The sequence below is a fragment of the Esox lucius genome, chromosome 10 (genome assembly GCF_011004845.1).
Source record: "Esox lucius isolate fEsoLuc1 chromosome 10, fEsoLuc1.pri, whole genome shotgun sequence".
In the NCBI taxonomy this organism is placed as follows: Eukaryota; Metazoa; Chordata; class Actinopteri; order Esociformes; family Esocidae; genus Esox; species Esox lucius.
The window spans coordinates 20,775,118-20,802,335 of NC_047578.1; the positions used below are offsets into that span (position 1 = coordinate 20,775,118).

At 47.2% G+C, this 27,218-nt stretch overlaps 1 protein-coding gene across 3 annotated transcripts in view; it reads left to right on the forward strand.

Annotated features, from left to right (window-relative positions):
* Positions 1-1,322: 1,322 nt before the first annotated feature.
* The window catches only part of LOC105028601 (POU domain, class 2, transcription factor 2), a 42,628-nt gene continuing 16,732 nt past the window's right edge, over positions 1,323-27,218 (forward strand). For all 3 annotated transcript variants that reach the window (XM_010901456.5, XM_010901457.5, XM_020050511.2), the window contains exon 1: positions 1,323-2,540. In XM_010901456.5, coding sequence (XP_010899758.2) covers positions 2,441-2,540 — 100 coding nt within the window. In that variant the 5' untranslated portion in view covers positions 1,323-2,440. The remainder of the gene's footprint in view (positions 2,541-27,218) is intronic.

Genomic DNA, 27,218 nt, shown 5'->3' on the forward strand with positions numbered 1-27,218 from the left:
CTCCCTCTTAGCGATAGAAGCGCAAAACACACTATATTCTACAAGAAATAATTGCTTTTGTCTGGAAGGAGTTTGGATGGGGGGGGGGGGGGGGTTCTCCGCGCTTTTGCCCTCTCCTGTGAGGGGGTTCGTGAAGGACAACTAGTCGCTTCTTTTTTCCCTTCTCCCTGCCTCCCTCCTTCGCTCGTTGGACATGCGGATGTCATCTGTCAAATGGAGAGGGGCGTGAGGGGGTGCGCGGGGGGGTTGTGGGGGGGTGGGGGACAGAGAGCGGGGACAATAAACCTCACGCCACTATTGTGGTGTCTATGCGGAGATGAAATCAAAAGCACGGCCAAAACAGAGCTTCCCCTTCCCATTGTTAGAAGAGGCTTGATAACGATATGTTTAACAATAGTGATTATGTTTTATCCACAACAGAGGGGATATATATTATATGCCTTTTCTACCCTCCAGTTTGGTTATTAGCATTGGCAATGCCTCAGGCTTTTTATGATATAGGCCCATAATTGATCGATAACTCATTAACAACAGCTCCCACCACAGAGCATATACCAGAATCAGAGATGGGGAGAGAGAGAGCGAGTGTTGGAGAGGGAGTGAGAAAGAGATCAGGCTCAGCGCTTTCGATTTTCCTGTATTGACTGCGATGTTTAGCGTATAGATTTTTCTATTTAAAAAATCTATGTCGGCAATAATCTTGAGTGTAAGTGCGCGGCACAGATTGTGGCTTTATAACTGACAGCATACAATGTATCGGCTGAGGGATGGGGATGGGGGTGTAGGAATGGATGCCTACTATCCTAGGAGTTGCACATATTGTAGACGCTGTAGAAGCTCACCGTTAAAATGACCAAAACTCCAGCATTTAAGGGCTTTTTATGCACACAACACAATGATGCCCAAATTCTCAGTTTACCAATATATATATATTATCTCTATACCTCCTGGTCTGCTACTCATATCATACAAAGGTAGAATACTACGAGATAGTATACTGGTGAATGTTGTCTATGACCTTGCATTGCGTGGATACACGAATGAAGAGAGGTGCGAAAAATCACCTGCTCAACGATACGTTAAAGAACAACTCTAAATCAATGTATTTTTGTAAACCAATCGATTATAAAACCGCCACGATTATTGGCGTCATTATAATGGAGTCTAATCAAGAGATCAATAAAGAGGATAGCTCGTCTTATATGGGATTAGTAAGAAAAGGGAGAGAGCAAGAGTAGAAGGAAGCGGGGGGAGGAAAAGAGGGGAGAGTAAGGGGGAGGGGGAGTGGAGCGGCGGGTCCTCTCTCGCCTCAATGTTGCGAACATCGGTGTCAGAGCGCTTTCAGACTGGAGGGAGTCGGACCGAACGAGCTACCGGGGTTCCCAAATAACGGGAACATAGAGACAGACACACAGACGGATGGCGGGACAGAGCCAAAAAAAAGATACCGCATAACGGGTACCGTGTTTGTTTTTCGTTAAGCTTTCGTTTTGTAGAGACAGCAGGTTAGTTTGTTTATTTGTCTATCGATTGATTGCGTTTTAATTACCGGCCTATGACAGAGAGAGCGGGGGGAGGAGCGAAAGCCAGGAGGTGTCCCTGCGTAGCCTTACTTATTTGATTATTTAAATTCATCAAATAATTTAAATGTATATTTTATCATGCGAATGCTGCTTTGTGTGCATGTTTTCGTGAGCTGACCGATAGCAAGACGGCTAATAACCAAATATAGAGAACCAAAAAGACAACTTGACTCGCACAGTTGTTAACCTTTTGTATTCTGACGAAACACCTGCTATAACAGACTGTGAGAAATAATACTTCTTCATGAAAGTAAAACTGGAGTGACATTTATTTACAAGCATAAACCAAAGCAAAACCGCTCGAGGCAAAGGAGGCCACTACGCGAACAGTCGTGCACCTGTCTTGATAAGCCAAATATTGAAATAGGCCTACCCTAAAAATATTGGAAATAATAAACATTTACACAGTTGATTTCTAGGCAGTTTTGTAGCTAAATGCAGGCTTAACTTTGACCAATGAGAATATAGCCTTCCAGCGTTAGAGAGCCACACCAAGACCGCTATTTACTTCTGGCAATGACTAATATCAACAGAAGCCTATTTTACATATAGCTGGCGTGGTGCATCCTACTATCCGTCTGTGTGCTAGTCTGAAGTGAGGACAGTTGTCTGAACTACCAAGGGACCATATATGCACATCGATATGGCATAAAGACACAAAACCAAAAACATGTGATTTTAGCATAGTCTGGATAGAAACATATACGCCAGCGCAACCAAATAGGCTACTTAGGCTACGACCAAACACCTTTTGAAACACCGTCTACCTGGAAGGCATACGAAGACAAGCAACGAAGAACAGAAGACAAGCACGAATAGAAGAAAACTGCAAATAAAAACCAAGACGACAGCGGATCATGTTTGTTCCCTTGCCGGTGCCGTTCGTCTTTCAGAGAACTGCTTCCGACTTCAGCGCCTGGCGTATCAAGTCCCCGCTGGCTCTACGCTCCGGCTCGGGTAAGACCTTTGTACACATCCGACTAAAGATGTCTCATTTTGCCATGCTCCTGAACATGAACAATAATGTATTTTTATAATCTTAACATATTTTCCCTGCCCTGCCAACTCCTTACACCGCCCATTGAATCCCAATAAAGGATGAGATTTCGATTGAATAATTTATAATGTAGAAATATTATATCTTCGTCGAAGTTGCCCCACAAAAGACGTTAGGATAATTGTTATAAAAATCCGAAGTGTAAAAACGTCTTATTCCAAAATGTTGTCAAGAAAAATATGGTTCAACGGAGCCTACATCCTTTAAACAGTTTCCTGTGTGTACTATCCCATGTTTTGCCAGCCCTTTTCTCTCCCCACTTCATCCCCATCTGTCTCCTCTTCTCCCCTCCGTCTGGCTCTGTCTTTGCACCCACCCGTCTCTCCCGCTTTCGTCCCACGGACGGTTTAAGGGAATATTCATGGTAATTTATCGATCTGTTGGAGATCGATCCAGGGGCCGCTGGAAAAAAAAGGGATAGAGGGTGAGCAACTTCGCGACAAGGCTGTGAGTGGGAAGGACGGAACTTACTGCCAATTCTACAATTAGCATATTCTCAAAGTGTTGATGTATAAATATATATAGGACTAGTTATTTTGTTATTTTGTTAAATGGACATCATTAAAATAAATAGGAAATGACTTGTTTCAACAACCTGTGGAGTACAAGAACGATCTTCTTGTTTTGAACTATCGTCGCCACTTTTTGATGCTAGTGATGTCTATAAACGATGAATGAGAGAGAGAGAGAGAGAGAGAGAGAGCGGGAGAGAGAGGGGGGTGGGATATGCGGTCCCTGTCTCGCCTCCACCCAAGCGGAAATTTCAAATGACAGATGGAAGAGAATATATGCACCTCTCCCGGGTTGTGATGATAATGCAGGCTATCCCGCTTAACTGCATGTCAGGAGGAGAAAAACGGTTGAAATTCTTAATGAGTGCTGGTGGTCAATAGCCAGGAAGGCCGTCGCCAGGAAGACGGCTTGACAGGGCACGTATGTCCATTGCTTCTGCTGCGACAGAGAGGGCATAGGTCAGGGACACTGAATGAAAGGGTGAAATAGACGTTGAGATTTAATAAGAATGAAAAAAAAAATTGTTTTGAGAAGCAATTAAAGAAATTATGAAATCAGTGAGGCTGTAGTTCAGGTTAAAGTAAAGTAGCCTAAATTCTCTTCATCTGCTTTTTATCTTGTAGGCAAATTAGAGGTTATCCACTTATAATGCTCAATATGATTTTTATTTGCTCAATGATTTACCCAATTCACGCTCAAGGTGTACCTACCTAGACAGCCTTTTCGAGGCCCAAAGTGAGATTCTTGACATTTTCCAGTGACGGGTGAGAAACGGTTGTTTTAAAGCTTAGTGCTCACATGAAATCCATGTGAAAGTAGGCACAAGTCCCGCAGGCCTACTTTGTAAATTGATAATGATGTGTACTACAAGGTTTCGAACGGCTACTGGACTGTGGTAGGCCTATTTAACAATGTCCAGCTGATCTGAGCTAACAGTGATTTATTGAGCGATTTAATAACAGGGATTGTGCCTTTTGTATTCTTTTAGTTTCTCAACAGTAAGTTCAGACCTTCGATTTGGCTCCCCCCAAAAAATGTAGCCTTTTGTTTGTAGAAGTTACTGTTAGTTGGTCCCTCAATGTAGTTTTATGTTTGTAGAAGTTACTGTTAGTTAATGAGGGACTTTATACACAGCTGTAGTCTGCTGTTGGAAGGCTATCTCTTCCACACTTGTATCAATCGGGGCTGAGGTGTGAGGAGAGGCCTAGGAATGTAAACACACTCTCGTATTCAGGCTTCAACACAGCGATATAAGTCAATACTCGTCCAAAATGTGAAGGGCTAAAAAAGTGAAAACACCCCCTCCATTTCTTCCCTTCTTTCATTCCTCCTGGTCCCACGAGGAAATGGGTAAAAACATGAGATGTCGGTCAGTCAGTAAAGAGCACCACACATAACCCCCCCCCCCCATCTAGCTCCACCTCCCTCTCTCAGTGTCTCGCTCATCTGTTTCCCTCTCATATCTTGCTCCATCTCTGTCTCTCTCTCTATCAGTCTCTTGCTGTCTCTCTCCTTCTGTCTGTCTGTCTTTCGGTCTTTCCGTTTGTCTTTCCTTCCTCTATTCCTTCTGGGATGGGCAGGTTTTCAATTGGATTTGCCTGGTCTTTTGGTCTGGCCTATAAGCCAGTTTAGCTAAGTCTGTTACCCACACTTCCTCTTCTGATCTGAGGACCAGATGATGGAGAGCTGGGGGGCTGCTGGGGGTTAAATCCCAGCATGCTTAGAGAGAGAGAGAGGCTAAAGTGTTGGTGTTAAGGAGTGAAGGAATGGGGGGACGAGAGAGCGAAAGAGAAGGTACAAACAGCATACGTTAGCAAAGATGGGCTATTTGGGCTATCCAGTGGATTTGAGCTAGGAGCTTAGAGCTTGGGTTAGGTTGACCGTGGCATGGAATACTGTATATGTGGCAAACCCACTAACCCCAAGTCAAGTGATAACACCCCCCCCCCCCACCCCCCCTTGCCGACCACGATTTTGGTGGATGGTATAATTACAGTGCTGTTTTTCTCCACAAGTGCATATCATGTCAGCAAACACAGCATTATCCTAAAAGGGATTGCTTCAAAGGTTTAGACATGGTTTGAAATACATTTGTGATTGGTTTTAGGTTTGATTAATGAGTTTAGAAGAAGCTGAACAATAGCGGAGGAAAAGCTGTAGTCTTAGTAGTAGAAGTGAGTAATAACCTAGTTATACCACATTGACAGTAGTAACATCTGTTATGATAGCCATGGAAAGATGAGGGGAAGGTTTGCATTAGTCTACTTAATAAATCCCATTGAAATCGATGGATTCTGTTGAAATACGTCTGCCAAACGGCTCTTTTCTCAGACGCCTAAGTGTATTGGGATGTGCCATTACTCTGTTAGAACTGTAGGCTTTAAAGTTGTCCGCAGCCAGAACAAAGAAAAAAAACAACACAGTTTTATATCCCATTGAAATCTCCAGAGATTTTGCCCATAAAAAGCCATCAAATTCAGAGACAGATAGGTAAGAAGTCATGCATTTTTGTAGTTGGGTTAATGCTTGGGTCGTGCTATTCAGGAACCGGCATGTTGTGACTATCCATGTGTTTCTTAATCAGATTCATAATTGTATTTTCACCCATCCAGTGGTTTTTTGTTTAGTTTCATTAGGATTCGTTTAGCTACTGCCAATAGCAGCTGCTACTCTTCCTAGGATGGAGGCTATACTAGACAGGATCAGTCGTCTTCATGTACTCTAGAAACAATATGAAAATAACTTATGAGCTGATCAACAAAGAAACGCCAGATCAACATTTATGAGTGTGTTTGGAGAGTTCCCAGTGTAGAATGTAACGGGCAGTTTCCTGGTACAGCTATTCAACCAAATTTACCACCACATACCGCTGCCTCCATGCTGCTAGATAACTCCCTCCAGCCCACACCCCAACTCCTCAGTTCTCTCTGCCCAGGAGGAGGCTTTGTACCTGGGCTGGGCGAAGGCAGAGAGGGGGTTGGGCGGGAGAGGGCTTGGAGGCCTGGATTAATTGGCTACTATTTCTCTGTTTGTGCGTGTGTGTGTGTGTGTGACAGCTCAGGTCTGTGTGAGAGGGCGGACAGGTGGTACACTGGATAATTGCACATTGAGGTCAATTATAGATCTGTGTTTGTGTTTCCATCTGAACCAGTATGAATTCACAGGTACTTATTGTACCAGTCGTTTTAACCTTGCACTGATATTGATCAGGCTCCGCTGACTATTCTTCGCCTGTGTGTGTGTGTGTGTGTGTGTGTGTGTGTGGGGGAATGTGTCTGGGTGCGTGTGTATAGATCAGATTTAAGAGAGAGCGTCAGCACGTCCCAGTGCTAACGTGATTGCGAATGACAAAACGTCCACCAGGGTTTGTTAGCGACATAATGGAGAATCAATGGACAGAACAGAGATGTCAATACAACATGCTTTATTGCATTAAGCTACCTCGGCCATCCCCTAACACTGACCCACTCTGTGTCTCCGCCTCTCTCCCCTTGTCTCTTATGAACGCACGCAACACATGCACCTCTTCCTACGCTCCGCTGATAACGAACTCACAGCGGACCGACTCTGTGTAGCCTCGCCGGAGAGATGACAAATCTAAATGGACCTCTGACTAGAAGCTAAATGTGGAGGGGAGATTTCAAGTCGGCCCTCCCTGACAGACCGTTCCCTACCGCGGGTTTCTGCTGCTAGCGTTACCATGGAGACGTTCATAGGACATTAAACACCTACAGTTATAAAAAGCAAGTTGGTAAACACATGCTCCCTCCCCTCGGCCTTCTTACCTTCAGAGCCTTAATGGTCACGAAGGCCATTAGGGGCCAAATTGGCCTCATTCAGGACACGACGCCGTACGACATGCCCAAGTCTGTGCGTGCACCCTTGTCCGTCTTTGTGCGTGCGTGTCGGCATTGCGCGTTCGTTGTTTACGCGTGAGTCTCAGAGTTTGTGCGTCCGTGCCAGTGTCTATTGCCCGTACCCAAGTCATGACGGCGAGCACAGCGGGGTCTCCTTCGCTGGCCTACTCCAGTGCACAAACCACTCAGTGCTCAATGGTCAGTGTCCGCGCGGCCGCCGTATTGCCAGTCATTCCCGACGCCTAATCGAATGCACTTGGCCACGGGGCCCCTGTTGGTCGAACGCAAAAGGACACACGGCGCAGACGCAGGCTCACGGCGTGGAGGTGGGGCGGTGGGGTGGGGGGGTGGGGGGGGTTGAGTCTATTCACACGAGGCGCACAACATTCCGCCCTGCCTCCTACAATAACTGTACCTTGACCCGGCAATGGCGCCCGAGATAAATCGCCCAGCGAGCTAACCCCACCGAGTACTCCGCCGCGAAAAAAAAAAAACCAAAAAAAAAAACCTGGGGGCTTTTTCGCTGATTAGCAGCTGATCCGAAGTCAGGGTTAGCCACCTCTTAATGAAGCATTTTCACAGCAGCACAACACAGGGGAGGAGAGGGAGGGGAGCCTCCGGGGCCCTTTGTGACACGCGCTCGTCTGTTAGACTGCCCGCTCCCTCGTGGTGCACTCAACGAGGCCCAATATGAATAGAGGCTAAAGAAGGGAAGAAGAGGATAAAGCAGTCAGAGGGAAGAAAGGGCCTCGCTCTTTATATTTCGGGGGGCTTATCATAGCGAGGAAGAATGTGTGACTTTTCCCCCCCTGTGTTGCTGAGCTAGTAGCGGCGGGGCTAAAGCGTCATGCTGTCGAACGCAACTTTTGTTGGCGGTGATGTTTAAAGGAAAGTGCCTGCTACATTGTAAAATCGAGTGAGTGTGTGTGTGCGTGTGTGTGAGAGTGATGTAATCCCTCTACCTGGCTTACACAGAGCGTTTTCGGCGACGACAACCTTGGTGTCGGCCGGGCCCAGAAACGTGTCCTTTGTGTGGCTATTTCTTGTGCGAGTTGCACGGGAAAAAAAACGCAACACTTAGGGTAATAAAGGAGAATAATAAAACTTGTTCCAGTTTGATTGAATTCCACCCCCCCCTTCCCATTCCTCCCCACTGGTAGTGACGTTTCAGGGGAGATTTAGGTCCCCCAATTTAATTTAGAGGACATGAGTTATGATAACGAACGGATGGGTGGATGGGGGGGGGTCCCTTATTTACCTCAGGGACGTTCTGTCCTTCCTCCCTCCTTCATCCCTCATGCCTCATCCTCTCATCCCTTTGTAACTGCCAGGGGTTTGAGTGAAAAATGTAATATCACGGACCCCGCAAATATATGTGCGCGGCGGACAGAAGAAACGTGGCAACAATGGCGCGGCTCGCGAAGGGGGCCCCCGGAGGCTCCGGGGTCTGGCTTTTAATAAATCTGAGTGCTCGGGCGCTTCAATCACTTCCACTGTGTGCTTTCACAAACTCCCCACCATCACCCACCATACTGCCTTCCTCAGAAACGTGCATGCACTTGACACACACACACACACACACACGTGAACATTTGAACTCTTGACATGCGTCATGCACGTTCCTACAAACACAGAGTAACACCGGGTCGGACTGTCCCACCTTCGGAAAAAAACACGCTGTTAACAATGTGCAAACCGCTTATCGTTTCAATAGTGGCGCTGTGTCACACAAGGAGACGGCTGGAGTTGTGTCAGGGAGACGGTGGGAGTTGTGTCAGGGAGACGGTGGGAGTTGTGTCAGGGAGACGGTGGGAGTTGTGTCAGGGAGACGGTTGGAGTTGTGTCAGGGAGACGGTTGGAGTTGTGTCAGGGAGACGGTTGGAGTTGTGTCAGGGAGACGGGGGGAGTTGTGTCAGGGAGACGGTGGGAGTTGTGTCAGGGAGACGGTTGGAGTTGTGTCAGGGAGACGGTTGGAGTTGTGTCAGGGAGACGGGGGGAGTTGTGTCAGGGAGACGGTGGGAGTTGTGTCAGGGAGACGGGGGGAGTTGTGTCAGGGAGACGGTGGGAGTTGTGTCAGGGAGACGGTTGGAGTTGTGTCAGGGAGACGGTTGGAGTTGTGTCAGGGAGACGGTTGGAGTTGTGTCAGGGAGACGGGGGGAGTTGTGTCAGGGAGACGGTGGGAGTTGTGTCAGGGAGACGGTTGGAGTTGTGTCAGGGAGACGGTTGGAGTTGTGTCAGGGAGAGGGGGGAGTTGTGTCAGGGAGACGGTTGGAGTTGTGTCAGGGAGACGGTGGGAGTTGTGTCAGGGAGACGGTTGGAGTTGTGTCAGGGAGACGGTTGGAGTTGTGTCAGGGAGACGGTGGGAGTTGTGTCAGGGAGACGGTGGGAGTTGTGTCAGGGAGACGGTGGGAGTTGTGTCAGGGAGACGGTTGGAGTTGTGTCAGGGAGACGGTTGGAGTTGTGTCAGGGAGACGGGGGGAGTTGTGTCAGGGAGACGGTTGGAGTTGTGTCAGGGAGACGGTTGGAGTTGCGTACATGTTAATGAGGACCGGGTTCCCCCCGACACACATCCGATGGAGGAGAAATGCCCTCTTTCCGTTTCCCATGCTTCACCTCCTTATAGCCGTCTCCTCGGGTTATTCACCCTGTGCGCCCTTGGCTCCGGGAGGGGAGTGCTCCGTCCTGAAATGAAATTAATCTGTTGTACTACACCCCTTACCCCCCCCCCCCCAACTCTCCCCCGTCTCAACCCCCTGGCTCCAGCTCAATGTTATTCTCCCTTTGTGCTATGGGGAGGCATCAAGTCTTCACTTTAACCTCTCCGTATTGGATATGAATCTGCTAGTCTGCCTCGCTGGCAGTGACACTCTGTCGACCTAATCCGTACGTGCTAACACTATACCCAAAATCACACATGCACGCACGCACGCTTGACACCCTGACGAGCCGTCCTCCGGCGCTTCCTCGAATGGCTCGATACGAATCTGGCCGTCTCGCCACCGCGCCGTCTGAACGTTTTCAGGTTTTCATTCAGACGCCATGCCGTTTTTCCCCCGAAGGCCCCCCTGTGGCCGCATAAGTATTTAGAGGCACCCCCCCCCCCCGTCCCTGTCCCAGTCCCCGTCCCCCGGCTCACCCATCCTCCCTGGCCGCGTATCGTCACCTGTTTTTGGATGCAGCCCCAGTTGAACCTGGCCCTTATTAAGAGGGCTGCTCTGAATGACGCGGAGGTAGCCTGCATTACATAAAGAGGACTGCATCTTCCAGCCTAATGGCAACCCTCAGGGATTCGGGAGTGCAAGCCTGCACACGCTGTGCCCAAGTAGGACAGGTGAAGAACCTCCGTTGTCCTCCCCCAGCGCCACCACTTCCCTCCGTATATGAATATGGTAAACCTCCCGTCCGCTCAGTAGCATAATTCTCTATAGAAAATGGGCCCTACACTGGTATTCCTCGGGGGGATTTCTTAAGGAGATTCTGATATTTAGGCTAGCTCTCCTTTTTTTTCCGGGGGGCTTTAAAAGCCCAGCTATCATCCACCCCCCCCCCCCCACACCCACCCCCAATCCAGCTATCCATCTATCCATCAGGGTTTCTCACACGGAAAGGGGAACAGAGAGCCGTGGGCTGGGCTGTGGCTGCTGTTATATGGACCCAATGTCCCCCTGCCATTATCTTCAGTACATGCTGGGCTTTTTTTGTAGATTGCACCCCCCCCCCGCCCCTTCTCTCGGTGCGGCTAGCTGGCCGTGGCAACGTTATATTGAGCCGCTGCCCCGAGGCGGTAAATGATCTGTGATGAACCGCGTACGGCGGCTGTGTAGTGCTAAGGTTTTTTATGACCTATCCTTGTAAAGGCCAAAGACCGCGGTCGGGCGCCTGCAGACTTTAAAGGGATCATTTGCATCCTCGACATTTCAACCGGAAATTAGGCTGCATGTGGACGGATTGACCTCCCTTCTATGCATCTCCTGGATCTGGCGTGGACGACATGGCCGTGCTGGCTAAAATACCTCGACTGTCCTTCACAGCGTCTCCGTCAGATGGCGCAGGGTTTGCGACTTGGTGTTCTGTGGTACTAAACATGCAAAATGTGTCGTGTTGTCCTTATAGATGTCCCCTAAATAGGCTTCAGTAGCTCCTTTCCCAATTCACCAGGTTCGATGTTTGCCAATGGTAGCCTTTGAATTTAGCTAAAATATGAATGTAAATATCCTCCATTGTTAGGTCCCTATTTCAAGAGCAGAGACTCAAGGCCTTTATGTATTTAGATGAAATGGGCTAAGTGTGTGTGTTTGTGTGGGCGCGTGTGTGTGTGTGTGTGTGTGGATGTGTGTGTGTGTCTTTTACAAGCCCCCCTCCCTTGGAGCACACAGCCCTAACCCCTCTGCTCTTCTTTGTCTCGCTGTGAGGGGGTTTGGGGGGTGGTGGGGGGGGCGCGTTGGGAGTGACCCCTGACCTCTTCCCCTCTCCACTGCCCTCCCCTCTTCTGCCCGCCCCCCACCCCTTCTGTCCATTCATATGCAGCCATCCCATCAGCCCCCTTCTATTCTTCCCTTTCATCTGTCCACGCCTGCTAGATCTGTTGTGTCATGTCTCAAGTTCAAGGCCTGGAGCTCAGAAGTAGCCAGGCCAGATTGGCCATGACGCTGAGTGGATTAGCCGGCCGCTCTCTACAGTCAGACACTGATGAAGACATGGGCCTTGGATGTGGCAAGATGAGGTGTCTGTTGCATACCGGGGGGGCTTGAAATGAAACGTTTTGACTGTAAGTTACAAACAGAAAGGTAAAATATTTAGTGAAAAGATTGATAAGCTTGGAACAGCGTTGACCGTTGTTTCTACCTTTCGGTTTGGTTGATGATGTTTTTGCAACACACACACACACACACAAACAGTGTGGTTCCGTGGTCAATGCTGAGCATATGAAAAGTGGTTCCCGTTGACATTAAACGTAACAATACATAAAATCACTTGAGAAATGCCACAATTGTGGGCCAAAACTGTTAAAGCTGCAACGGAAGAAAAAGCCAGACGATTGTGATGAATGAAAATGGCCATTGGTTAAAAGCTTTACATTGTAGCTATAACCACATTCCGCATTTTTCAAGGAAATTACAGCCACACAAAATCCCAAGGATGCCCATGTGAATGCTTCCCGCCAAGCAATTTGTGGCCCCTTCGGACGGTTAGCAAATGACTATGTTCCTGGCATTCCTGGTAATAATGGAGCGCCGAGCGCCATTTTCTTTTTCAAAAGCGGGCATAATTGAATGATTATAGTGTTGACCTTGGGGTTCTGTTTCCAGGTGTAGAACTGAACCTCGGCCCCGTGGCTTTAAGAAACAAGTGTTGCGGCGCATCCTGTTAAGCCTGGTGGCCAGAACATCTCGGGGGCCGACAGAACCACTGTATTTCCTCCTGTCATTTCCCAGACGCTTCATTGTGATTTAGTGAAAGGGGCTTTTCGTAAAGGCGGTAGACAGAAAAGTAGGGTCCACGACATAGAACGAGGCCCTTTGTGTCATAGTCTTTAGATTACAGTATTACGGTATTTTTCTAAGTCATGTTTGGGTCACGGTGGCCCATAGCCAACAGTGTTGTATGCCACCTTTATACTCTCTCGCCTCCTACAAATTAGAGTCTTTGGAATTGGAGATAGAATGAATCTGGAATGTACGACTAAAAGAAGGAAAGGGGATTCTGTTGGTAAGGAGTGTTGATTGATCTTAGTGTTGGTTGATTTAAGGCTCTCCGCCATATGCAAAATGTGCCAGTCCATTGAGGGACAGAATACCACATCTATAACTTCTAGTTTCCCGTATACATACAGGATGGCCTGTGGATATGGAGGGTTTATGGTAGGTCCACACAGGTCAATCAAATGACCGGAGACACGATGTGTTAACATGACTGTAATCTAAAAGGCTCTTCCAATCCAAATCGGTTGAGAGTTTTTTACACACACAGCTGTTCAAATAAAATCGCTTTTTTGTAGGCACATTGTAAAAAGAGTTTGAATTGCTTTGCTTGAAGTGAAAGGACTGGGCATATAATTTTCATGACTGGAAATGTGTTACACCTACAGATTGTAGATATGACGTTATGTTAGGAAACACCCCCACGTCCCACATGGAAAACATGACTCATTTACTAATGTAGCCAGTTTTTGAAAAGGGGGTTTATTTCATTGAATTTTGGTGGAGCGCCGATGAACTCAATCAAATGAGAGCGCTTTTATTGGACGTGCCCTATATCTCATTCTCTTCCGCACACTCTCCGGCTCGTGCAGTGAGTGCTAGTTAACGGGGGGGGGGGGGGGGGGTGGTTGATATAGGAAACCAGGCTAGGAAATGAGAAATGACCCAACCCCAGACCCCCACCCACCCACACCCCTCTCCTTCATCCTTCCCCCAAGAAAGAAAGAGAGAGGAGAGGGGCAGAGGGATAGGTTGGATGGGGGGGGCAGACAGAAGGCATTAAAATTCATGGCCTTTTTTATTTTCCGTGCTGAAAATCAATACAGTCTACTATGGATGAGGTGAACAGTGGACAACAGTGGTTGGCAGTGAGGCAGGGAGAGAGGGAGGGGTCGGGGCGGGGGGGGGGTCGTCTGTATAACCAGTGACAGAGCCACTTCAGGCCAAGGTAAAGACGGAGGTGGACACTGGGTGGGGGATGGGCACCAAGTCTGACCGACGGGGATGGACTCGTGGATGTCCGGGCCCCTATTGTCCGAAGCGCCACACTGAAACACATGCACACACACACACACCTAGCACCCACACACACACCTAGCACCCACACACACACATACACACCTAGCACCCACACACACACCTAGCACCCACACACACACACACACACACACCTAGCACCCACACACACACACACCTAGCACCCACACACACACACACACCTAGCACCCACACACACACACACCTAGCACCCACACACACACCTAGCACCCACACACACACACCTAGCAGCCACACACACACACACCTAGCACCCACACACAAACCTAGCACCCACACACACACACCTAGCACCCACACACACACCTAGCACCCACACACACAGACACCTAGCACCCACACACACACCAAGCACCCACACACACACACCTAGCACCCACACACACACACACACACCTAGCACCCACACACACACCTAGCACCCACACACCCACACCTAGCACCCACACACACACACACCTAGCACCCACACACACACCTAGCACCCACACACACCTAGCACCCACACACACACCTAGCACCCACACACACACACCTAGCACCCACACACACCTAGCACCCACACACACACCTAGCACCCACACACAGACACCTAGCACCCACACACAGACACTTAGCAACCACACACACACCTTCAAACATCCGTCCACTCTCCATCAGAACCCCTGACTGAGAAGGCGACTGTAGGAATATAAATGTGCGTGCACCTATAGGGAAGGACGTTTCTGTCCGTGGGGGGGTGGTTCCGGTGAGCTACAGGGTAGGCTTCCCCTGCACGAATATATAGGATAAGGAGAGGTGGTTACTATGGGGATCGGTATGAGCTGGCCTCCTGTTTTCAGGCGTAAACCATCATAAATAATGGAGGAAGCCGATCCACATTGAAATGCAAAGGGGGTATCTCTGGCATGTGGGGTAATATTGGCTTTTTGAAAATGTATTTTTCTTAAGGATCCTCCTGCACGCGTGTGTTTCACATTTACATTCGTTTGCATTTGAAATCTCCTCAACGAGTCAACTGGAGTGGAGTTGGGTTTATTAAATCCAGTCACTCATGAATCGACTGCCGAAGCAATATCAACAGTAAGTAAGTGAGATGTCACATGTGTAATAAATCTACATGTCAATACTTTTCACTGCGCTTAGAAAATTTAAAGCAATCTCAGAGCTGGAAATGAAATAGTCATATTTTTGTGTAATTACGCGGAATATCACAGCCTTCCGTCTCCTAATGCCAATAAGAACAATGCAGTCACTGTTTATTTAAATGCCTTTCTTTTTTTGGTTATTGCACAAAGAGTAAAGTGATTGATTAATACTGCTTATTATTCGCCATTCATAATTGTCTTTGTCCATACGGTGAAACTTGCTGGGCTGTGTCCATTCAATCTAGTGTCAGTCTTCAAACACAGGTGTGTTCCCAAGAGAAACATGCCTACATCAGCTGAAGCTGAAATTTCTGTCAGAATATGGATGAGACAGCTAACTCGATATGACTGTGTGTGTGGTGTCTGTGTGTGTGTGTGTGTGTGTGTTGTAGGTGGCAGAATGAGTTGGAAATTCTTTTAAACATCATAGAATGGAAATATTTGAGTGAAGGTTTTGCCATACATGAATGTTTAGTGCCATTGGGAGTCCAATGTTATTTATAATATCGACCACTTCCTGCTTATAGTCCACTTAGTCCCCATCACTTTGTACTGGACTATTATCTTCTAGGTCCCCTTCATTATGTACCAGGCTACAGTCCACTTAGTCCGCTTCACTATGTACCAAACAACAGTCCACTTATTCCCCTTCACCATGAACCAGGCTACAGTTCACTTAGTCCCCTTCACCATGAACCAGGCTACAGTCCACTTTGGTCTCTGAGCAGAAGTTGTGGAGTTCGAGTGTCAGTGTGCATATTGAGTCGGCCCACAGGCAGCCAGTCCAGTCCAGCCAGGTGGAGGAGGCATGTTGGTGAATGGGGCTGGACCATTTGTAGTGGAAATGTGTCTGCTTGGCAGCGGGCCAGGGCATCAATAAAGCCAACTGGAGTTTGAGAGCCAGTGAGAGCCATTTAAGGTCCATTTCTCTGAGGCCCTACAGCACTCCCCAGGACCCGGCCGTGACACACCAGCCCAATTAGAACCAGGGAGCAAGGATAGCATGGCCTGCATTAGCACATACTGCAGGGGACGGTGGTGTGTGTGTGTTTATTACCATAATCGTGAGAACCAGAATTCCTCAAGTGTAGTAACCCATGGCAAATCAGGAAAAGTTAGGCAATTCTTCTGGTCCTTCAGGTTAAGGGTAAGGTTATATTGAGGGTTAGGGTAATGGGTAGGTTTATGGTAAAGGTTAGGATTAGGCTTTTGGGATTAAGATTAGGATTTGTTTTAGAGTTAGGGAAACCAGAATTTTGAATAGGAATACATTATGACCGCAAAGGATCCTATCAAGTATTGTAAAACAAGCGTATGTTTGTGGTGTGTGTTCAACATAATGAAATAAGGAATAACATTTTACTGTTGTCATTATGTTTATGTTAGCATATAGTTTACTGGTACAAACACATACACACACCTGCTCTTTGGCCTGTCTGTTCCCTTAGCGACCGTTTCCAAGGTGCCCATTCCTCAAGGCCAGAGGAAGGGACTTGTGATGTCAGGCATGCATAACGATGTACCTGTAGTTGCTGCTGCTCCGTCCATCCATTCATCCATCCATCCCTGAACATATCTCTCTGCTTCAGCGCACCTATTCTGTCTTACTGTAGTCTGTCCAACACCACAAGCTATAAACATGGAACACCAACTCAGCTCAAAGGAGGAAATCATTCTGAAATTCAGTTTCTTGACTATACAATATATTGCAAAGGAAAGTCCGCTTCTGGCACTAATTGGTCGGCGGTAAACCACTGTGTTAGCTTTTAAGATACATCTGGATCTGTTGTCAGAGCATTATGGGTACCGTAGTACGCCACGCTACATGCATAACTACCCATGTTCTACTAGGTCAGCTTAACCCCTCATCCTGGGTCGTTGCCATGCAGTTTTTCACTCGTGTCCCGAAAAAGACACCTCAACGTGTTTAGTTCACTGCTGTCAGATTCGTTGGGTTGGGGCTCTTAGTCTTACATATTTACTTACCATCAACAGTGGTGGAGTGAAGATAGGCCAACATCCTCCATGTTGGATCAGTTTTTATTTACCAACAGGAGTGGAGGAGTGAAGATAGGCCAACATCCTCCATGTTGGATCAGTTTTTATTTACCAACAGGAGTGGAGGAGTGAAGATAGGCCAACATCCTCCATGTTGGATCAGTATTTATTTACCAACAGGAGTGGAGGAGTGAAGATAGGCCAACATCCTCCATGTTGGATCAGTTTTTATTGACTCCGACACTGTCTCCCCCGTGCACTCTCCCCCTTCGCTCCCATCTCAACTTTCTCACCCTCCGCCGCCACAAGTGTTGCACCTCAATCTCAAACTCTGAACCTCCCCTGTTTCCGACTCTCCTTTTCTGCCCTGCCTCTATTGCTCTCCCTTTCTCTTACACACTCTCTCTCTCTCTCTCTCTCTCTCTATTGATCCAGTCATAGTTTTCCGTCTTCACTGTGCTGGCTGGCTGGCTTTAATCAATACAGATAATTGTCTGCTTTCTCCCGATGCCAAACAGTCTGTGTTTTTTCTCAATGAATCCAGGTCTTTCCCCTCCGCACTCCACCCTCCCCCTCCCTCGCCCGGGAATCCCTCCATTAATGACAGGAGATAACCTGCTTTCCTTACCGATTCCCCCCCCACCCCTCCCTCCCCCTCCCATCTGCTACCTCGTTCATCGATCGCCGTGAGATATCGCCCTGCGTGCCCCCATTCTACAAATGTAAACATGGCGAACACGTGGCGTTCGTGAGTACCAACATAAACTTGGTTACGGACCCAACACACTCACACACACCACATCAGGTATGCCCGGGCTGCATCACTCCTTAATCCACACGGTATGCCTCCATCAGGTGAAGGCCAAGGCTACGTGACAGGTTAGGCCCGGCGTGAATGCAGCACGTGTGAATGGATTCGGTTGGGATTGCCGATGTGTCCTGGGACTTGTCCATCGGACTACGCTTAACATCGTTGCACTTCGATTGCCCCTTTGCGTGACGGTCATGCGCACTCTTTTGCCGAAGAACAAAGTTTGAGTTTACTCAAAGTTCTATTGTTATTCAATGTTTTTCACCTTGAAACAGCAAATTCTTTCAGAAAGCGTTCCATTAAATTATATTCTGTTGGCTATCATTCACATAAAGAAATATATTACTACTAAATAATAGAATTAGTTGCTTTTCACTCACGTTGACTGAATGGGGAATGGAGAAAATTCCAGAAATCCCAAATAGGCACAGACAACACATCAACAGCGTGGACCCAAGCTTGCGCTACAATTATAACTTAGTTAGCTTTCTACTGTAGGGGCGAGAAAATTTTTTAATTATATGCTTCTCTATATGAAGTAGGAAGCCCTGACAGAGTTCCACACATTGTCTGAAGGGAACTAGGTTTGGTACAGCGTGGCGTTCTGACCTGTATTGTGTGGTTTGCCGCAGACAAAACCCTGAATCGAATGGCACGCAACGGGCATATGAATAGGAGGTGAAAGATTAGGAACATTCAGAACAAACAGGGAATATGGTGTGCAAGGCCAAAATATACAAAACATAAAGGACATACAGTAAGCAACATATAAAGCAAACATTTTACAAATGCATGCGCCACACCAACCTATCAGCATATTATTTAGCAAAAATAGCGCTATTGAAATGTCATACAAAACTACCACTATGCTGTATACAAACGTATGATTAGAAAATAGCTAGAGTAAATGGGAGATTTCTACTTTGGCATATTCAAGGGTACATGACACCGGGACAGTTTTTTATCAATCATTTCCTGAGGGTGGATATGAAACCTCTCCCCGATGGATTCTGGGTATTAGAATAAAATAACTCGCAGACGATTGCAGCACTTTGTATGAGTTCTCCAAACACAGGAACGCAGCCAATGAGGAATCGACATCAAAGCTTCCTAATCACTCACGTGCCGGGCTCTTCAGGGAATTGTGAAGTGCTTCATAATTTCAGTGTGAAGGTGTTACCTGTACAAATAATGTTTCAGAATGAAAGTATAATATAAAAACCTTAATTTCCTTAGCATGAATAGCGTTGAATCTGGTCACATATTCTTTTACAGGTGGTCTTTGTACACAACACAATACAAATACAGTATGATATAATACAGAGCTCTAAGGAAAAATAGCTTTCCCCGCCAATCCTTAACCCCTAAATTCAATCCCAGAAGATTTATATTTCAAATCTACTGCAAACCCCGATCCCTTTTTCTCTCCCTTTCACTGACATGAAACTGTGCCATTTCCCCATTCAACGACTTGTCCGCGACAGAGAAACAGAGAGACATTGCGGCCATTTTGTTTCTCCCTTTTCGCCGGGTGCCGGCGTGAACAAACCCTGATCCAATTTATACCGGTCAGTGGTGTGAAATGGCGGTCAGCCGGGGATGCGGAGGGCTCTTCAGCCACTCGGGCCTGGCTGCGGCCGCGTTTAAGTGGCCCTAGATGAACACGGCGCTGCCGGTCCAGCGTGGCCGGAGTCACAGCACAAGGGCAGGACGAGCAAACACACGCCACACGCAAACCCTCCAGCACGCGCACACGCACGCTACACAAAAACTGCAGCCCGCTGATGCGCTTTCAGGTCTCCATCCTGTGCGCGTTTCTTCATCTTCTGCCTTATGACCACCCTATCCTGGTACGCCCCCCGTTGTTTTGGAAACAGTTCAAACATCGTATACGCCTCTCCTTCATATGGAGTCGTTTAGTATTTCTTCCATTAAGGTTTTTACTCCTTTATTCCCCCCTATGGTTCCATGTAATGCAAAAGCCGGACACCCTCACACGCACTAAGGCACGTATACACACACACACACACTTACGGATTTTCAGTATGATTCCCATAGCTATATTTGGCCTCCTTGTATTGAAGCTTTTTCAGTGCTGAGGGGTGTGTTGTTGTCTTAATAGACACTGAAAACAGAACCACCCTTAGCTCGATAGCTGCATGGTTTTGTTCTCGTCTACACTCCAAGAATTAATATTGACTCGAGGAACGCTGTAGAACCCCAGGGGTTCCTCAAAGAACCCTTTTGTGTTCATCTGTTCTGATGAATTGTCGTTTGAATGAGACTACCAAATGAGCATCAGTTCCTCAAGATCCTATGTCAGTCCCAAAGCATAAATAGTTAGCCATTATCCATTCATTACTAAGTAGTCAACAATGTAACTACAAATAAAATATTTAACCAATATTTAACTGCAATATGTAAAAATATATTTTTTATTTTTATATGAACCTTACAAATGTAACAAGATTAACAAGAATAACCTTTACAAATCGCTAATGGGTGGCCAAAAAAGACAAGACAAACCTCCAATTTCATAGGCTGTCACCTCTTGAATATAAGAAAAGGTTCTAAACCCCAATTTATAAATGTTCTAGTTCAGACATTTCCACAGGGGTTCTTTGAAGACCCTTTTCAGTGGAGTTCCTAGTGGAACATTTTTTGGACTGGAAGGCATCCGCCAGTGTGGCAGTGCATAACAGCTTACACTGCGTTGGTCCATGGTCTTCTTACTGCAGCATTACACAAACTGCCGGTCTATGAGGAAACCTTTTTGCCCACTACAACCAGTCATTTTACGATCGTCTGATTGCTCAAAATAGGCGGATTTTGCTATTTTATATTCCACTTGGACAATTTTTTTCCCTCATAATATGGATTTTGAGTCATAAAAGAGATGAAAATAGATCAATTGATCGCATGGTAAAACTTGGCTGTTGGTGTAATACTTCATGTTAGAGTGTATTAGGCTTTGTAATAGGGCTTCCAAATAAACAGTGTTTTCAAGCTACAAGTTCTTATTATTTTATCATGTAAGATTTTAGTTATATTACTAGGTCACTTAGACCCAGGATTTCAAATTTCATAATCTATTGTACACCCAACTTGTTTGGTGGCTTCTTCAGATCCAGAATCTGAATAAATAATTTAATCAATGCTTATTATGCCTGTTTAATTTTATCATACAATTCCATTTCAGCTGCTTCGATTACAAACACAGTCCACACGTAAGATGCAAACAAGCCCGCTAGAATCATTTGGCCAGCTTGTGCGTTTTACCAAACGGAAAACAAAGCATGTCAGAGATCTGTAGTGTATTTTCCATAGGACTTTGGGCCGACTTGAAGTGGAGCAAACACACAAAACACACACACACACACACACAATCACACAGATGTGTTATTTTTTTGTCCTTGGTCGAAAATTGCAGTGCTTGACGACCATCCAGCGCCGACATGGCAACGCCGCGCTCACCATCTGAGAGTGCAGAGTGGTCTTCTGCGTCTGTCATTTGGTGAGTGAACATAAGTGGCGACGAGATGGTCAGAGGGTCCGCTGATGGAGGCAAGTTAAAAATAGAGAGATAAGAGCCACTTTTGACTGGTGGTCTGCGGCCGGCAACCTTCGCGGCTACCCTCGCCCCGTCGCCGCAAACCCCCCAACCCTATCGCCCGATTTGTCGACTCACCCTCCGCAAAATGGAGTTTGTTAACCGAACGACGAGTCGGCGTTATGAGACAAGGCCGTCTTTAGTTGGGAGTGCAGATCCTGGGGCCCAAGGGCGCGACGCGACATCGTAAGACGCCCGCTTGTCCAGTGACTCTCCCCGGGGAATTAGTTGGTCCTCTGATTGAATCCACTCTTATCCCCAAATTCAGAATCTGTCCCTCAGCCTCTTATCCCCCTCCTAGTCTAACCGTGAGCGGTCACGCTCCTGGCTCAGGGACTTCTGCTGAATCTCTAGTCAGGATGCCGGTTGTGTGTGTGTGACTGTATTGTCACAAATCCCCAAAAAGCGTATCTTTTTAATCGGAAATGTGTGGTCACACACAAAATATTTATTCAGTGTTATAACTGACTTTTCTATTTCTGAAATGCTTCCGTGCTTTTGGTCGAGGGTATTTTCACTGACACTTTTTAAAATAACAAATGACCATGGGATTGACAAAGAAGCACAGAGGAGAAATATAAAACCTTTGTGTGTGTGTGTGTGTGTGTGTGTGTGTGAGAGGTCGGATGGGGTGGATATGGAGACTTATGTTCATGTTTTCATTCACATTTCTATTCTCTGGCCTCTGAGGTTTATGTGTGTGACTCGGGCGTTGTGTTTGGAGTGCGGTTAGGTAAATAAAAAGCTGGGCGCTCTGCCTCTTAACCTCTGAAAACAGGGAGCTGCGAATTTGAATCCCCCAGCGAGCTGAGCCAAAGAGAGAAGAGAGGAGAGAGGGGTTAGGGGAAGAAATGAGTGTGTGTGTGTGTGTTGGGGGGGGGTGCAGTACTGAGGCAGCGGCTGTTGCAAAAGTGCCTCCGGAGCGCGCGGGTCGGTGCACCCCCTCTGAGGGGCCCCGATCGATACAAACTCAGAGCAATAAAGCTTTCTCCCTGTCATCTCCACAGAATACAAAGCAGAATGGTGAAGGGAGGGGGAGTAGGGGGGTGGGGGGGTGAAAAGCTGTTCCGCTAGCCAGACCAATTTCCTACCCCCCCTTCCCCTCTCCAACCCCAACCGCAAACCACCACCTTCTCTCTCTCTCTCTCTCTCTCTTCCTCTTCTTTCCCCCCTTTTATTTCCTCCGCTTGTTTTCTCCACAGGTCTTCAGGTGCAGCTACGTTACGTATTATATAATTAATGGTGTTTGAATAAATAGACTCAATAATTCATTGTTGTTATTTTAAAGAGACTGATCGAGGGGAAGAGAAAGGGGCTCTGAACTGTCGGCCCAGAGGAAAAGGTGAGATGCCGAGAAAAAAGGAAAGTCGAGGGGGCGAAGTGCGAGAGACAGAGAGCGAGCTGGGAGGGAAGAATGAGAGGGTTTAAATGGGGGGTCTGAACAGAGGAGAGAGAGGGGCTGGGGGGGATGGTCCTAGAGGAAGGCACGAAGGAAGGAGAGGTATTACACCGAAAGAGAGGGATGAATGTGGCAATGGAAGGAGGGAGGAGAGGTGTAGGAGGAATATTTAACAGGATAGGAAGAGGCAAAGACAGGAGGGGTAAAGAGGTCAAATAACCGTTCTCTTTAATTGAGAGCCAATTTAAGTCGAGTCCGATCGATAGACCTATAAACCGGGCAATCTAACGCCGACCCTAATGCATAGATCACATTGTTCCGTCGGTTAGGGGGTGCTGTCAACTCGAATGACTCTCTGTCCTTCCGCACTTTTGTCGCACTTTGGGCAACACCGATATTCACGACAGTGGGGCGAACCCGGCTCGTGTCTATTTTAAAAGGGGATTGTGGTCGTCACATTCCTAGGTCTGTGTTCCCCGTTGCTCAAAACCAGACGGATTCTAGACGTTCCGGTATCAAAAAACCTGTCGGCTTTCATTCTGGCCAACGCATCCACATTTAGGACTCTAACCCTCTCCCTGGACTGTCTGTCCGTCCTGTTATTCTCTTGAGGCCTATCTGTTCCTTCCTATTTCGGAAGAGGCACTGTGTCTTTGTTACTCTCATTGTCACTCCCTCCTCCTGCTGACATTCCTTCTTTTATTGGACTACTGTCCCCACTGTCTTCTCCATCTCTCCCTCGAACTCATTTCTTTTTGCTACTCCTATTTTCCGTGCCCCCTGCTCCATCCCTGGGACTTTGGACCTTAATCCCTTCCTCCCAGGTCCCCCGAACTCTTTCTCCCCCCTTTCCATTCACCACTGTCCCAACAGCCGCCTTCTCCCCTCGCCCTGCTCCACCCCTTCCACCATCTTTTTTTTTTTTTTGCGCCTGGCCTTCCACCCCAGCGAAGAGAGCGAAGAAACGCGTCGTTGCTATTTCCCCCTTCTTCTCTCTCCCTTCATTTCTTTGTCTCTCTGCATCCCTCCATCCCGCTCCCCGGGGAGGTCAGTAATAATGGTGGAGACGGAGCGAGGTGCGATTATTGTCTTGTCGGGAGTCAGAGAGATCGATCGGCCCAGAAATATGTGGTGCGAGAAAGAGGTACTGTATCGGATATAATAAACACTCCAGAGACGCATTCGCGCAAAAACACACACACAAGGTCGCGCACGCGCAGCACACACTTAGACACATCAGACACGACACCAACCATAAAAAACAAACAAATAATTGCCTAGATCCGCGCTACACTCACTCACGAGGGGTCGCTGAAAGACCTGACTGTCAGACACTAAACATCGGTGAAAGAGACAAACAAAAGAGAAACATTTATTTACCTGAAGATTTGTATCTGTATAGGCCCTCAATTATTCTTTCCATGTTATCTGAATATTTGCCTTACAACGGTTTTAAGAAAGTAGACAAAACCACAGCAACGTTCGCCTATTCATGTCTATCAATGAGTTGGGCTACAGTGTGGAAAAACATACTTAGACTTCATGATTAACACTCACGGACACACACTCACACACGGACACACGCACAAACGGACGCATACACAGTGATCTTTCACTGCTGTTGCCTGGCAACATGCCCATGTGTCCTATTGGAGCACAGCTCTGTCCAGTGATGTCATGACCGCCGCTGGCTGACCGCCGCGGCTGCACCCTGTAGTTCTGCGAAGCGAGGATGAAGAGGAAGATGTGGAAGGAACAAGGTACAGGGACAGACAGATAGAGAGATAATGAAAGAGAGAACACAATAGAAGAGACCAATGATAGGTGCAGATTGGAAGGTGGTTGGGGGGGGGGGGTGATAGATGAGCAGTTGTCAATGTTGCTTTACAATCCAAGCTTATTGGATTAACCTTATCAAGTCTATAAAGAAGCGGTCTAGTGCAGCATCAATCCTTGTCCAGTGGTATATCTTCAGAAAAATGCATTGCTTTTTAATGTATATTCTTTTCCTGGAGTTTAAAGAGATCGGACGGGATTGTGAGCAATTACAAATCTGTAACATGTTGTATAAATTGCAGTATATATATTTTGTTGCAGAAGGAAATTAATGACGTTCACAATTTGTGCTAAATCTTGTGGGATCTGGTTCTCTTTTGAGATCTACTTTTAAAACTACTACCTGAAAGTACACAAAACTCTTTTTCCATTTTACACCTCCACCTCTTCTGCAACTTATACAACTGCGCAGCCCAAGAGCTCAATTAAAATGTTCCAAAAAACATATTCTTCAATCTAGTTCCATAAATTCAGGATTTGTCTAATTACAAAAATTCAGAAATGTATATAAAACATTAATCACATCTGAATTTGAGAAAAGCAGTGGCACAAATTCTTTGAACATGTTTGTGTGTGTTTATCAAGTCCCACATGTTCTTCCCCTTCCCATTTTGAACATGTACGGTCAACATCCCCTTATGACCATATAAGGTCAACATCCCCTAATGACCATGTAAGGTCAACATCACCTTATGACCATGTACCATCAATCATATGCCGTGTTAAAAGACTACAGCAGTCTCCTTTTTAAACTCAGTCCCCTCTAGAAATGAGCCATGGTTTCTTTCCATTGTCTGTGTTAACCAGGTCAACATATAGCCAGGTAGCAATCCAACACCTTCCATAAGGGAGTTTTTAAAAGTCCTGTTTTAAGCAACACTGGTTGTTTGTGTATTGGTGTGAGGCAGCTTGGACCTATCAGCTCCAGTCAATGGATGATCCAACTAACACTTATCTTTCTCAGTAGTATCACACATATTATACAGTTTTATACAGTGGGTCTCTGAGAGTGAAAGGCCCTGCTCTCCCTGAGGCTGAGCCAGGGGGTCAGCTGCTATGTCCCATGACCCCAGACCAATAAAGTTGAACTGCCTTGCTCCAGGGCAGAACGCAATTTTTCACTTGGTCCACTCTGGGCTTTCGATCCCCCAACCTTTGGCCTTAATTACTAGGCTTCCCGCCACCCAGCGAAACCAAATACTCAGATTAAACTGTGTCGCTGACCGCTGAGATGCACAGGTCCTGTACTTTTATGTAGGTCCTCAGGCAGTGCTAGTTCATACATGGGGAAGAGCAGTTTAACATAGGATCTTACAGGGGCAGAGCACAAGTGGAGGGTGTCCCCAGAGCCCCATAGACTACAGGTACCCCTGAGGGGCCCCAGATGAGTCCTTGCTCCCAGGCATTTTTCTGACTTTGTGTGGGGGTTTGAAGCCAGGGCCTAGCGAGGCGGGAGGCTTTGGGTGAACATGGTGTTTTCTGTTGGGTCTGGGCGGATTGGGAGGCATGAGGTGGCCCGGGTTTGTAAAGTTGACCTTTTGACATCCACACGCCTGCCTGGCTACCCCCCCCCCCCCACCACCGGTCGAGCCCCCATAGTTGCTTCCCAATCCCCCTCACACTGCTGCCCCCCACACCCCCGCAAACCCACGCGCCGTCTGTCACCGGCCCCTGACAGGCGTGACCAGGTGGGGGGCAGCAAGGCCCCTGGGTCTACTCTCCCTCCTCTCCCCTCTCCTCCTAATTCCCTAACAGTGACCCTGGGCATCCCTCCCCTGCGCTGCCTCACCCCTGTCAATGCTTTGCACCGCCCAAAGACAGATACATCATCTGTCGAGAGGCCCCCCTCCATTAGCACTGATAAACCGGGGGCCTCTCGCAGCCTGCTGGCCGAGGTGTATATGTATATGTGGATGGGCAGGTTGGGGGGCACTGGGATGCCTGGTCAAAGGGCTGATGAAGGGGGAGAATGAGTGTTTAAAAATAAAACTGTGTTTACGTGGACTGTTCTGTGTGGATATGGTGGTTGCGCGTGTGTGTGTGACTGTGTGGATGGTGTGTGATAGCAGTTATACATTTCATATCTATATTAAGAAAGAGTTCTTCTTTCAATATATCTATTTCTTTTTATCTATAAATGAAGTAGGGCTGCAATGAACTTGAACTATATGCTGTACATGACTGCCTATATAGGCACTGAGCAGTGTGTTTGTTGTTTTCAAAGACTTATTGACTGTCCGAGCTGTTGCCATGCTAGGCTCAGGCAATGCTGAGTCTCTGTAAGTTTTTCTCCACTTAGAGTTCTCCAATCCTAGAGTTCCTATGCCAGTGTTATGAGAAAATATCGTGCGATCATGATTACTACTGCACCACAGGTCTATTCCTGCTGGTTGTCTGACCGTAGTCAGACTGCTCCTTCTCGGAATCAGCAGGTTAGTGCTGCCATCATGTGGTGATCTTTAGCACCTGCAATTTCTTCGAGATCTGTTCACCTAAGCCAACATATTCTCAAAGGAAATTCAATTTCTGCTCGAAATTTCTGTCAGACACAGTCGTAGTAACATATCTACCTTCACGACTATACGTAGGACACGATAGTAAAAGAAAAGAGAACGAAAGTGCGCAGTGATCACAGAGCGGCAGCCAGT